Genomic DNA, 14,443 nt, shown 5'->3' on the forward strand with positions numbered 1-14,443 from the left:
GATGGGCGGGTAGTGACAGGCTGGGGACGGGAGCGGGGAGAGACAGGCAGGTAAATGAGCATTGGTGCTCTGCATAACGGTCGCCCAGTCTGCACTTGGTCTCACCGATGTAGAGGCCACACCAGGAGCACCGAACGCAGTGGATGAGGTCGGAGGAGGTGCTCGTGAACCTTTGCCTCACCTGGAAGGGCTGGTGAGGTCCCTGGATGGTGGTGAGGGAGGAGGTGTAGGGACAAGTGTTACACCTACCGCGAGGGCAGGGGAAAGTGCCAGGGGTCAGGGGGGTGGGTGGGGAGGGATGAGTGGACCAGGGATTCACAGAGGGCGTGGTCCCTGCAGAAGGCAGGAAGGGGTGGAAGGCTTCAAACTTGGAGTTGCAAGAAAAGTCGGTGTGGATTTGGGACAACAGGTTGAAGGGGTTGAGAGGAAAGCGAGTGGTCGTCAGCACGAGATTCCAAGGACGGACTGACAAGTTTTTTCAGCACTGAGGGTGGAAACCACAGAGAGGGGAGTTGAGAACCGTTGGTTGTGGAGCTGCAAAGGATCTTTATTTCTGAGTGATCCTGGAACCGTGGAGAATTTTGGCTGAGAAGGAAGCAGGATGGAGTGCGAGGTAAAGGAGCCGAGCAGCAGGAATGAGGCCAGGCTGGCGGAAGGTGAGATGTGAGGGGCTTCACCTGGGGCGGAGGCCGAGCAGCCAGGGAGACTGGAACCAGACCCGGTCACGTTCCACATTACAGACCCCTGACCCACACCCTGACCCCTGACCCAATAACCCTGACCCACACACTGACCCCTGACCCAATAACCCTGACCCACACACTGACCCCTGACCCAATAACCCTGACCCACACACTGACCACTGACCCCTGACCCAATAACCGACCCACACACTGACCACTGACCCAGTGACCCCTGACCCACACACTGACCCCTGACCCAGTAACCCCTGACCCACACTGACCCCTGACCCACACACTGACCCGCGACCCAGTGGCAGTGTCCCCCCCCCCCCGAACGTTCACTGACGGGCGGTGAGGGACCGAGGCCGCCGTCGGAACCAGCCGTCGGAACCAACCGTCGGGACGGGCGGATGTGGAGACACCCGGAGCCCGGCAGCAGCTGCAGTTTCCGGTCCGTCGGTGGCAACTTTCCCCGGGCCGAAAAACAAGAGTCGCTGAAACAGGATAGGTGAGGGGGAGAGAGGGGGGGAGAGAGGGGGAGAGGGGGAGAGAGGGGGGGGGAGGGGGAGGGGGAGAGAGGGGGGGGGAGGGGGAGGGGGAGAGAGGGGGGGGGAGGGGGAGGGGGAGAGAGGGGGGGGGAGGGGGAGGGGGAGAGAGGGGGGGGGAGGGGGAGGGGGAGAGAGGGGGGGGGAGGGGGAGGGGGAGAGAGGGGGAGAGAGGGGGGGAGAGAGGGGGAGAGGGAGGGGGGGTGAGGGGGAGAGGGGGGGGTGAGGGGGAGAGGGAGGGGGGGTGGGGGGGGAGAGGGAGGGGGGGTGGGGGGGAGAGGGGAGGGGGGAGGGAGAGAGGGGAGGGGGGAGGGAGAGGGGGGAGGGGGGGGAGGGGGGAGGAGGGGGGAGGGGGGAGGGAGAGAGGGGAGGGGAGGGGAGGGGGGGAGGGAGAGAGGGGAGGGGAGGGGGGGAGAGAGGGGAGGGGGGAGGGAGAGAGGGGGGAGGGGGAGAGAGGGGGGAGGGGGAGAGAGGGGGGAGGGAGAGGGGAGGGGGGAGAGGGGGGGGAGGGGGGAGAGGGGGGGGAGGGGGGAGAGAGGGGGAGGGAGAGAGGGGAGGGGGAGAGGGGAGGGGGGGAGAGAGAGTGGGGGGAGAGAGGGAGAGAGGGGTAGAGGGAGGGGGGAGAGAGGGAGAGAGGGGGGAGGGGGAGAGGGGAGGGGGAGAGAGGGGGGAGAGGGAGGGAGGGAGAGAGGGGGGAGGGGGAGAGGGAGGGGGGAGAGAGGGAGAGAGGGGGGAGGGGGAGAGGGGAGGGGGGAGAGAGGGGGGAGGAGGGAGGGGGAGAGAGGGGGGAGGAGGGAGGGGGGGAGGGAGAGGGGGGGAGAGGGAGGGGAGGGGGGAGAGGAGGGAGGGAGAGGGAGGGGGAGAGGGGAGGGGGGGAGAGGGGGGGATGGGAGGAGAGAGGAGGGGGAGGAGGGGGGAGAGGGAGGAGGGAGGGGGGAGAGGGAGGAGGGAGGGGGGGAGGAGGGAGGAGGGGGGGAGGAGGGAGGAGGGGGGAGGGGAGGGGGGAGAGGGAGGAGGGAGGGAGGGGGGGGAGAGGGAGGAGGGAGGGAGGGAGGGGGAGGGGGGGAGAGGGGGGAGGAGGAGGGAGGGAGGGAGGGGGAGGGGGGAGAGGGAGGAGGGAGGGGAGGAGAGGGAGGGGGGGAGGGAGAGGGGGGGAGAGGGAGGGGAGGGGGGAGAGGAGGGAGGGGGAGGGAGAGAGGGGGAGGAGGGGAGAGGGAGGGGGGAGGGAGAGGGGGGAGAGGGAGGGGAGGGGGGGAGGGAGAGGGGGGGAGAGGGAGGGGAGGGGGGAGAGGAGGGAGGGAGAGGGAGGGGGGAGGGGGAGGGGGGAGGGAGAGGGGGGAGAGGGAGGGGAGGGGGGAGAGGAGGGAGGGAGAGGGAGGGGGGGAGGGGGAGAGGGGAGGGGGGGAGAGGGGGGGGAGGGGAGGAGAGAGGAGGGGGAGGGGGGGAGAGAGGGGAGGGAGAGAGGGGGAGGAGGGGGGAGAGGGAGGAGGGAGGGGGGGAGGAGGGAGGAGGGGGGAGGGGGAGGGGGGAGAGGGAGGAGGGAGGGAGGGAGGGGGAGGGGGGGAGAGGGAGGGGGGAGGGGGGGAGAGGAGGGGAGGGGGAGAGAGGAGGGAGGGAGAGGGGAGGGGGAGGGGAGAGGGGAGGGGGGGAGGGGGAGAGGGGGGGAGGGGAGGAGAGAGGAGGGGGAGGGGAGGAGAGAGGAGGGGGAGGGGGGGAGAGAGGGGAGGGAGAGAGGGGGAGGAGGGGGGAGAGGGAGGAGGGAGGGGGGGAGGAGGGAGGAGGGGGGGGGGAGAGGGAGGAGGGAGGGGGGGAGGAGGGAGGAGGGGGGGAGAGGGAGGGGGGGAGGGGAGGGGGGAGAGGGAGGGGGGGAGAGGGAGGGGGAGGGGAGGGAGAGAGGGAGGGGGAGGGGGGGAGAGGGAGGGGGGAGGGAGAGGGGGGGAGAGGGGGGGAGGGAGAGGGAGGGGAGGGGGGAGAGGAGGGGGGAGGGGAGGGGGGGGAGGGGGAGAGGGGAGGGGGGCGAGGGGGGGAGAGGGGGGGGAGGGGAGGAGAGAGGAGGGGGAGGGGGGAGAGAGGGGAGGGAGAGAGGGGAGGGGGAGGAGGGGGGGAGGGGAGAGGGAGGGGAGAGGGAGGGGGGGAGGGAGGGGGGGAGGGAGGGAGGGAGGGAGGGAGGGGGGAGGGGGGGGAGGGAGGGAGGGAGGGAGGGGGGAGGGTGGGGGAGAGGGGAGGGAGGGGGGGAGGGAGGGGAGGGGGGGGAGGGAGGGGAGGGGGGGGAGGGAGGGGAGGGAGGGGAGAGGGGGGGAGGGAGGGAGAGGAGGGGGGGAGAGGGAGGGGGGGAGGGGGAGAGGGGAGGGGGGAGGGGGAGAGGGGAGGGGGGCGAGGGGGGGAGAGGGGGGGGAGGGGAGGAGAGAGGGGGGAGGGGAGGAGAGAGGAGGGGGAGGGGGGGAGAGAGGGGAGGGAGAGAGGGGGAGGAGGGAGGAGGGGGGAGAGGGAGGAGGGAGGGGGGAAGAGGGGGGGGAGGGGAGAGGGAGGGGGGGAGGGAGGGGGGGGGAGGGAGGGAGGGGGGAGGGGGGGAGCGAGGGGGGAGGGAGGGAGGGGGGAGGGTGGGGGAGAGGGGAGGGAGGGGGGGAGGGAGGGGAGAGGGGGGGAGGGAGGGGAGAGGGGGGAGGGAGGGGGGGAGAGGGGGGGAGGGAGGTGGGGAGGGTGGGGAGAGGGGGGGAGGGAGGGTGGGGAGAGGGGGGGAGGGAGGGTGGGGAGAGGGGGGGAGGGAGGGGGGAGAGGGGGGGAGAGGGGGGAGGGAGGTGGGGAGGGTGGGGAGAGGGGGGGAGGGAGGGTGGGGAGAGGGGGGGAGGGAGGGTGGGGAGAGGGGGGGAGGGAGGGGGGGAGGGTGGGGAGAGGGGGGGAGGGAGGGTGGGGAGAGGGGGGGGGAGGGAGGGTGGGAGAGGGGGGGGAGGAGGGTGGGGAGGGGGGGGGAGGGAGGGTGGGGAGAGGGGGGGAGGGAGGGGGGGGAGGGAGGGTGGGGAGAGGGGGGGGAGGGAGGGGAGGGAGGGGGGAGGGGAGGGTTGGGGGGAGGGGGAGGAGAGAGAGGAGGAGGGAGGGAAGGAAGGGAGGGAGGGAGGGAAATGGGCTGGGGAGGGATATGGAGGGGTGAGGAAGAAGGGAGTGAGTGGAGGGGGAGAGTGAGGGAGGAGGAGGACGATCTGAGGAACCAAGGGGATCAGAGAGGGGAGGGAGCTGTCACGGGTTAGGTGGAACGAGGGGCTGAGGAAGGAGGGTGGTGGTGGGGAGATGGAGGGGAGAAGGTGTGGGTGGAGGGAGGGTGGGAGAGGAGGGAGAGCAGAGGGATGGAGGAGGGTGTGGGATGGGGAGGGATTGAGGCGCAGAAGGGAATAGGAGGGGGATTGAGAGGGAGGGCATGAGTGAGCAGCGGGAGGGAATGAAGAAAATTGGAGGGGAAGTGGAATGAATGGGTGGGTGAGTGCGAGGGGGGGGCACGGCATCAGGTGGGGAGGGAATAAGGAAAGTGTCAAGGAGGGCAGATGAGGGAGGGGGAGAAAGTGGGTGGGCTGATGGGAGGGAGGAAAGGAATGAGGCAGGGAGGAAGGGGCAATGTGTTCTTGGGAAAGAATGCAGTAATAGTTGTGCATTGCGGGTATTAGATCCACAGAAGGAGAAGCAAACATTAAGATTGGAAAAGATTTTGAATTCAACAAAACCAAGAGCTTAACTAAGCAAAGAAAAATAGAGAGTAGAAGCAAATTTGCAAAGAATGGAAATGGGCTGTAAAATCTTCAGCTGGGTAAACAGAGAGGGGGAAGTGCAGAATTTATAGTGGGCAGCATAGAAAAGGCAGAGCAATTCCACAGATACTTTGGTCACTAATTAGTTTTGGTTTAAAAACATGCTGGAGAAATTATTGGGCCTGAAAGCTGCTGATTTGAATCCCTGAGTACTGAAGGAGATGGCCATTGAAATGGGGAATGTATTTTTTGTCATTTTCTGAAACTCAACAGATTTTGGAATAGTTCCTCTAGATTGAAGGGTGAGGAATGTAAGCCCACTGTTTAAAAAAGATGAAGAGAGTGAATGATCAGCCTATAATTGGTATTAGGAAAAATGCTACAGTCTATTATGAAGTAAGTGTTAACAAGACGCTAGGAAACTGCACCATGATGTAGGGTATACTGCTCAACCCAGTGAGATACCCCAGCGGATTGCTTGTTGTTTCAGATTCCAGCACCTCCAGTCTCCACAACGGGATTAGACAAAGTCAGCAGAGACGTGAAAGATCAATCATGTTTGACAAAATTACTGGAGTTTATTGAGGCTGTTACTGGTCGAACAGAAACAGTGAATAAGTGCTTGTAGTCTATTTGGATTTTCACGCCTTTAGTTGGAATGCAAAATTAAAGTACCTGGCATTGGGCTAATTTACCAACATGGATTAAAAATTGGTTGACAGACAATGAATAAGGAAAAGGAATAAATGGAGTTTTTGTGGGTGGCAGGTGGTGACGTAAGTGGGCCACGAGGACTGGTGCTTGGGCCAACACTATTGGTATCGGCAGTGATTTAGGTGACGGAGAATCGGAGTCACACAGCACGGAAACAGGTCCTCCAGCCCACCATGTCCACGTTGACCATCAAATACTATCTTGACTCATCCCGTTAACCAGCACTTGGTCTGTAGCCACCTATGCAGTGGCAATTTGTGCTCATTTATATCCTTAAATGTTGTGAGACTCTTGCCGGCACCGCCCAGTTGGGCGGTGTGTTCCAAATTCCAACCCCTGTGGGTGAAAAGCTTCTTTCTCAGATCACGTCTAAACTTGTGCCCTCTAGATTTAGGTGTCTCTGCTAAGGGCAACGTTTCTCACTAACTACCTTATCAACGCCCTCATAATTTTGTATTTCTCTGTCACGTTGTCCCTCAGTCTCCTCTGCTCCAAGGAAAGAAAACTCAGCCTCTTCTGCTCTCTCGTCATAAATGGACCACTCCATCTCAGCAAATGTCCCGGTGAATCTCGTCTGCACTCTCTCCAGTGCAATCACATCCTTCCTAGGGTGTGTGGTGATTAGAACTGAACACAGTGCTCCAGCTCTGGCCTAACCATTCTTTTATAAAGTTGTACCATAACCTTCCTGCTCTTTTATTCTGTACCTCAGCTGATGAAGACGAGCATCCGATGTGCCTTTGTCACCACCCTGTCTACCTCTGCTGTCATCCTCAGGAATCCTTGGACTTGTACATTGAGGTTTATCTGTTTAACCCCAAGGGCCCTGCTATTCATTGTTTATGTGCTGTCCTTGTTAGACATCCCAAAATCTGGATTAAATTCCATCGGCCATTGTTTTGCCCACCTTCCCAACTGGTTGATGCCTTCCTGCAGCCAGTGACTTATCCTCACTCTCAACAGCGCCACTGATCTTCGGGTCATCTTCAAACTTGTTAGTCATTCCTCCTGCACTCATATGCAGGTCATTTATATAAATAATGAACAGTAAGAGACCCAGCACTGATCCCTGTGGTACACCGCCGGTCACTAAAACAGCCGTCTCCTCTGCTCCGATTATCAACCTAGTTTTGAATCGGATGGGCTCTGGATCCTATGGGTTCTAACCTCATGCGCTCGTCTCCCATGTGGAACTGGTCAAAGGCTTTACTGTAGTCTATGTGGACTACGTTATGCACATTACCCTCATCAGTACATTTGAAATATTCAGCCAAATTGGTCAGGTAGAATCTCCCCCCCACAAAGCCATGCTGACAATTTTTGATTAGCCCCTGACTTTCCAAGTGTGAATTCATCTCGTCCCTCGGAATATTTTCCAATAACTTCCCTACGACTGATGTTAGACTCAAAGACCTGTAATAACTCAGCTTATTCCTGCTTCCCTTCTTGAATAAAGGTACCACATTTTCTGTCCTCCAGTCATCTGGCACCTCAACTGTGATCAGCAGAGGTTTATAAACCCCTGCCTCGGCCCCAGTGATCTCCTCCGCTCCTCCCACAGCAGCCTGGGATACACCTCATCAGCGGAGACATCCAGTATTTCTCAGCTTGCTGACAACACAAAACTGGGTGAGATTGTGAATTGTGAGGAGGATACAAAAGAGACTTTGTGGCAGTTTGGGCAAGTTCAGTAAGTGAGTAATGCAGCACAGTGTGGATTACTGTGAAACTCCTTTGATCGGAGAAACAGAAAGGCAGAAAAACAGAGGCAGATGATCAGAGGGACCTGGGTGTCTTTGTCCACATTTACTGAAAGCAAACATGCAGGTGAAGCAAGCAGGGAAGGAGGCAAATGATGGACTTTGTTGCAAGTTTTAACTAAAGGAACAAGGTGTCTTGTCACAATTATACGGGGCATTGGTGAGACCATTCCTGCAGTATTGGGTCCAGTTTGGTCTCTTTAGAAAGTATGGAATCACCTTATGAAGTTTCACCTGCTGTCTGAGGAGAGTTTAGAAGAATAAGAGGGAATCTAATTGATTTATACAAAATTCTGACCAGGACAGAGAAAGTAGATGTGTGGAGGATGTTTCCCCTGGACAGGCGGCCAGAACATGATATAGGGCAAGACGTGTAGGGCTGAGGAGAATTTTCTACACCTCACGATGGTGAACCTGTGGAATCCTTCACACCGAAAGCAGTGAAGGTCATGTTGTTGAATATATTTGAAAAGGAGGTAGGTCGATTTCTGGGCAGAAAATGCATCAGGGGTTTGGGGAGAGAGTGGGAATATGGTACTGAGATGGAGGATCAGCCATTATCGTATGAAATGGTGGAGCAGGCTGGAAGGGCTGAATGTCCTCCTCCTGGGCCTATTGTCCATATTTCTGAGGGAGGGGGAATGAGTGGTGGAGAGCATGAGTGAAGGAGTGGAAGGAGACCCTTGGGGGGAGGGAAGATGGGCCCAAGGAGGGAATGAATGAGGGAGTGTGGGGTATTGAGGGAATGAGGTAGAGAGTGGGGAAGGGGTAGAATGAGGAGGGAGAAATGTGGGGGAAGGGAGAAGGTAGCCGGGGCGGATAAATGGGAGGGGGAGTGGGGCAAAGGAAACGACGGGTGTGGGAAATGATGGAGGGGGACTGAGGGGGGGAGATGATGAGTGACAGTGAGGGAGGGGAGGGAGAAATGAGGGAGGAGGTTGGAAGGAGGGAGAGAAACGGTGGGAAGGAGGAGATGGGAACCAGGAATAAGGGGACAGGGAAAATTTGACATTTTCTTTCAACATTTGCCGTGCTGAGCGTGTGTTTGCTAGATCAGAGCTAACAGTTGCTTCTTATCGGAAATGTTGATTGCAAGGCTGCGTACCTATCTAATTTATTCACATATCTGAAGCAGATTCAATTTGGGCTTTCATAAAGGAATTTAGTTAAAAAGGAAAAAACTCAGTGTGGTTAAAGAGCAGGAGGATCAGTGTAAATGAAGTACCTCACAAAGTACGTTGTGGGCTGAAGGGCCTTTCTCAATGCACTCGCGATTCCAAGAAAGCTTCATGTTACAGCACAGGACACGGCAGCAGCTCATGGGGTCCTTCGCTCACCGGGGGACAGTTATTAAGGGATCCCGGAAGAGATGTTTCACTGCAAACACTGCTCAGTTTAACGGCACGTTGCTTCTGCTTTCTTGTCTCTGTTTTCTCAGGTTGTGTAATTGAGGATGGATTGTCTGGATAATATGTTAACAGAACCCTTGGAATTGGGATCAGCCAGGGAGATTAATGGTGCAGGTATCATGGAAGAATGTTTGCTTGGAGGAACCAGGGTCAGCCTTCCAGAGGATCTGTTGGAGGATGTGAGTACTGCACAACCGAAGAATGCTCTGTCCTGGCACTGAAGCGGTTTCCGGCCTTCCTCTAAATTTCTGTGGTCTTCAGACTGCACTTTGTGAGAATCGCTATGGCAGTATGATGGACTCACAAAAGTGAGGTGCAGAATGGCAGGTCGGAGATGGAAGAAGAGATTATAGAGGGGGAAGCACAATCTAGGGCAGCGTTTCAATCAGAACTGAGGAAATCTGCACAACTGGGGGCGATGAAGTAGGCCTGGGAACTCGCTCGGGGAGCAGAAGAACATTGGCTGAGACCATTTGTCCTCAGCTGGAGATTTCCTAGTTGTGGGAGTTCTCATGTTCACCAGTTCTAGAACAATGTCAGGTTGTTATCTTGCTGTGTGTGTGGCCTTGCTGCGTACGTCGGCTGATACATTTCTTGTTTTGTTACAGTCACCACGTGTCACTTCTCTTTCCTCGGTTAACACATAGTCACACTTTCTTTCACTTGACCAAATCCATATTGCTTGGCTCAATAATTGGCCACAAAAAGTAGAGGCTCCTTCTTCAGCCGATGTTTTGGTTTGAAGAAACTGGCTACTAGTAAATCCGAATATCCATTCCTTTTTCCAGAAGATCCTTGTCTCTAGTTTCCTCAGTTTACTCAGTACTCATTTTAGAATTATTTCAATGTCTCCTGTATTACCAAACTCCCAAACCAGTGCCAGTTTACAGCTGGGGAACCGACATGCTTGCAGGACTTTCAGTTACATCTCAGCTGTTTGGTGATAATTAAGTGATTTCCTCATGTCACAGTTCAAGATGGTTTGAAAGTAAGAAGCCTGTTGCTGCCTGCAAAATGTAGAATATGACCTGATGCCCTCTGTGCTTATAGTGTGAAGGTTCAGCATGAGGGAGGGTTCAGTCAATGTCGTACTGACAGCTCTGGGCCACCAGAGCATCAGCATCACAGCACAGAGGGTGGCACTGTGACCCTGCAGGTGGTGCAGCTGTGTCACAGACCCAGCGGCCTGGTTTCGATCCTAGCCCCCTGTGCTCCAGGCTTTGCCGTTCTCCATGTGACTATGATTCATATGATTGCTCTGTGAGCTGGCATAGACGATGGGCTGAACAGCCTCCTGTGTCATTGAGAAAATCATCACTTATTCCACCAAAAACTCCTGTGTCTTTTCCCTAGTGCTACATTATCTCATACTCCACTATTTTTTAACAGTGTTTCATTTCTGACTTGCCAGTACAGATCCTCCCCAGCTTACGAAAGCCTGATTTATGTACAGCCTATACATACGAACAAACAGGATGTTTTTGCCGGCTGTTGCAGGGTCATAGGCATCTTCTGCCGGGTGGGAACTTGGTTCATGGCCACATTTCTGACTTTGAACTGTCTGGGTTATGAACAGTTCACAGGAATGGAACCCTGCTGTAACCTGGGGAAGACCTTCATCCTGGTCTAAACCCATTTGCAGATTATGCAATATGGCTGGCTTAGCAAACAGAAATGAATAAATTTCACTGCTGGAGTGTAAATGGGAGAGTTTTAACGAGCTATCAGTCTGTGCTGTACCTGTTCAATTCACTCTGGAGATTGGCACTCAATATAGAATTCAAAATTAATTTCATTCTGCAGAAATTCACCAACAATATTTTTAAAAATCTGTTTCTCGGGGAACTTGCTGGCATTTCTGACTTTGGGACAAGCTCCAAAATTGACATTTTACCTCTTGTCCCATAGCCCGATATCTTCTTTGAGGTGGTAAGTCGCAGAACCTGGGACGAGGTCCTGTCTCAGGCCCAGCGAGATCACTTGAGGAAGTTTCTTCCACAGTTCGCTGAGGATAATCTGGAGCAGCAGGACAGCATTATCACTAGGCTCTTCAATGGAGATGACTTCCGGTTCGGAAACCCTCTGCACATTGCTCAGAAGTTATTCCGAGGTAAAGAGATAATCACTGTGGCGTCTAATGATCATACAGTTACGTAACGTGGAAGTCGTGCTTTGCTAAATAACACAAATGAAAAATAAAGAATTTGGAACTTTGGAATTCTGTAGTAGGTGGGATTCCTTTCAAGAAGTTCTGCACAATCTTAGTGAATAGGAAATGTATTTATACACTGGTAATATGTAGAATGAGACCGGTCAAGAGGTTTCTTCCATTGATGCTCTCTAGGATGAGACTGAATGGGAAGGTGTTTGATCAGATTCAGTGCGAGGGGACACAGTTGAAAGAATTGCTTTACTGATGGTTCTCTTTCATCCACAGATGGTCACTTCAACCCGGAGGTGGTTAAGTACAGACAACTGTGCACAAAATCTCAGTATAAACGTTACCTGTACTCCCAGCAGCAATATTTTCACAATCTGCTCAAACAGATCCTCGTCTCCCGAAAGGTAGGAGTAATCACACAGTTTGGGTGGGGAAGGTCAGAGCAGGCTCCTGAGGCTTGGATTGATTGTGTTGGTGCCAGGATGAACTGTAAAAGGTGACTGAGCACTTAAGGGATCCGACCATATCGTGAGGGGATAAGAACTCTGGAGCAGTGGAAAATGAAGCTACCAGGATATTTAATGGATGTAAGTTACGAGCAGAGGAGACTGAGGAGTAGAGGGATCCTGATGCGTGGGTTCATGGTGTGGGTGCTGATACCTGGTTTGTCAGACCCAATGTGTTGTTTCTTGGTGTGCATTGGTCCCGAAACGTTAACAGTACCTACTGAAAATTTAGCTCCTAAACCAGTCAGACCAATTGCTGATGTGTGGATAGTTTATTCCCCCACCTCTCAGGCTCTGCGTTAATAAATAATGTGCTGACATTTACATTTGTATATTCCACTGTTTTAACCAAAAAGACACCCGTGTTTAGTGTGGACGGGAGAGATTGGGGCGTCGGGAGAACGGAGTGAGGCATGTTGCTGGATAATGAGAGTGGGGGAGCCACAGTCTGAACCTGTGTACAGCGCTGAAAGCTGGAACCCACTGAGTTCTTGTCTTGCCTTGGGTCGGGCGTTGAGATTGACATCTGAGTCTGAACAGGCCCTCTGTTCATTGATGTTTCAGGAGTTGCTAGAATTGGCAAGAAAGAGTGGCCCTCACCTGCCACTAAAGAGGAAATATCATGCAACTTCCAGCCAAGCAGAGCGAGAAGAGGAGAGGAGAGCACGCAGTCGATATGAGAAGATCCTGCGAGAGGTGAAGGAGGAGTGTGAAGATAACACCATTTCATCCGATGAGGAAGGTTAGAATTTCTGTGGCTGATTCAGTGCAGGACATCTGGTGTGGCCCAGTCAGGCAAGGCACTGTGTGTAAGGATCACAGGATGCCCGAGTCAGCAAAGCTGCCCTCCCCATTCCTTTAGTGACATCTGTATCTGCTTGTGATTTAGTATCTACAACTGCACTCCAGGTGGGGCCAGGCAATGACCAGTGTGGTATTGTACAGACTCTTCAGTCTCTCCACAGTTAGTGTTGTACAGTGCAGAAGCAGGCCCTTCAGCCCACCATGCCCATGCCAGCCTTTTTGCCCATCTACACTAATTCCATTTGCCTGCCCTGGGTTCTTCTGTGCCCTGCCTATTTAAGTGTCTGTCTAAATGTCTCTTAAATGGAATGATTGCATCTGATTCCACCACCCCGGCAGCAAGTCTCAGATATCAACCACTCTTTTTATGTATAAAAAAGAATCCCCTAAGATCCCTTTCAAATCTCCTGCCTTAATCGGAGTGCCTTTTGTTTTTAATACCTCTACAATGGGAAAAAGATTCTGATTATCTATCAAATCTCTGCCTCTTACAATCTTATACACTTCTAACCCTCGGCCTCCTTCGCTCCAGGGAGAACAAACCCAGCCAGTCCACTCTCTCCCCGTGAGGAATACAGAGGGTATAGGACAGAAGAAAGGAATTAGAAAGGCAAAAGGGGCCATGAAAATCCGTGGCAAGTACGGTTAAGAAGAATCCTAAAACATTCTATTGGCACATCAGGAACAAAAGGGTAGCCAGGATAAGGGTGGGTACACTTATGGACCAAAAGGTAATCTATGTGTGGAGCCAGGCAATGTTTGTAAGGTCCTAAATGAATACTCCTCATCTGTATTCACCAAGAAGGAGGATGTTGGAGGATAGTGAGTTCAGGGAGAGGCACGTGGTTCATCTGGAGCATGTCAGATTTAAGAAGGAGGTGTTAGACGTCTTGGAACCCAGGACCAGAAGAGATCTATCCCTGAATGCTATAGAAAGCCAGGGAGGAGGTTGCTGGGGCCCTGATGGAGAATTTTGCATCTTCATTAGCCACAGGTGAGGCATCAGAAGACTGGAGGATAGCGAATGTTTTCCTTTATTTAAGAAGAGCAGGATAAGCCAAGCAACTTTAGGCCAGTAACCCTTGTAAAAAAAAATCTTAAGGGATTGATAGAACTATGTTCATTTGGAAAGGCAGGGACTGATTTATCAGCATGGCCTTGTGTGGGGGAAATCCTGCCTCACTAATTGGATTGAGTTTTTTGAAGGGGTAACTAAGATGCAGGATGGTGGACATTGTGTGTGTGTGGACTCTAGGAAGGCATTTGACAAGGTCCCACATGGTAGCCTGATCCAGAAGGTTGAGACACATGGGATCCAAGGCAAGCTGGCCAATTGGATCCTAAATTGGCTTGGTGACAGGGGGCAGAGGGTAGTGGTGGGAGGAGGCTTTTCTGATTGGAGGTCTGCTATTCAGTGATGTAACAGAGATCGGTGTTTGGACCCTTGTTTCTGATGTACATTAATGACTTAGTTGTGAATATTAGTGGCAGGATTAGTAAGTTTGCTGATGGTGTGGCTGGGAATGTGGGTAGGAATGCCACGGGGAATGGGCCGGCTGTGTAGGCTGATCTGGAGCCAAACCTTGGCCGGGATTGGGAGCTGGAGATCGATAATAGTGGCTTTGGTCTGAGTGAAGGTCAGCTTGAGGAAATCTTCGCTCATTCTGAAGGCATTTTGGGCAAGTCTTACAGTTTTGAGACATTTGCGGGAGGTGATGGTGAGGCAGAGCAGGTTGCCTTCAGTGTGTGGACAGAAATGCTGGGATATTACCACTGAGGGGGAGAATGTAGATAAGAAGTTTGAGGGCGGGGGGGGGCATAGGTGGATTCTTAAGGTTGAGGTGCGAGGGAGGGGACAGGAGCCATTGCAGGTTCTTCTCCAGGGCGGGGAAGAGTGGGACTGAGTAAGTGCAGTGCGACCTGGTGGGGAGCCACTGGGGAATGGTCATCTGAGGGAGAAAAAGGGGGCTCTACCTGACAGATGCTGGCCATTACCAGTTTCAGCTGGCACAGAATTGTGTTGGGGACAGTGGGTCCAATTTCATTAGCTGGTTTTAAAAGGGTATTGGAATTATAGTTGTATATTAAAAGAAAAAAAAAATTGAAGTTTACAGGAAAAGAGCA

The 14,443-nt window shown here is 54.5% G+C and overlaps 1 protein-coding gene across 5 annotated transcripts in view; it reads left to right on the plus strand.

Annotated features, from left to right (window-relative positions):
* Positions 1–1,106: 1,106 nt before the first annotated feature.
* Positions 1,107–14,443, plus strand: part of nfrkb (nuclear factor related to kappaB binding protein) — an 81,342-nt gene continuing 68,005 nt past the window's right edge. For all 5 annotated transcript variants that reach the window (XM_052039811.1, XM_052039808.1, XM_052039809.1 and 2 more), the window contains exons 1-5: positions 1,107–1,191; positions 8,878–9,027; positions 10,757–10,958; positions 11,286–11,413; positions 12,080–12,257. In XM_052039811.1, coding sequence (XP_051895771.1) covers positions 8,893–9,027; positions 10,757–10,958; positions 11,286–11,413; positions 12,080–12,257 — 643 coding nt within the window. In that variant the 5' untranslated portion in view covers positions 1,107–1,191; positions 8,878–8,892. The remainder of the gene's footprint in view (positions 1,192–8,877; positions 9,028–10,756; positions 10,959–11,285; positions 11,414–12,079; positions 12,258–14,443) is intronic.

The sequence above is a fragment of the Pristis pectinata genome, chromosome 27 (genome assembly GCF_009764475.1).
Source record: "Pristis pectinata isolate sPriPec2 chromosome 27, sPriPec2.1.pri, whole genome shotgun sequence".
NCBI classification, from domain to species: Eukaryota; Metazoa; Chordata; class Chondrichthyes; order Rhinopristiformes; family Pristidae; genus Pristis; species Pristis pectinata.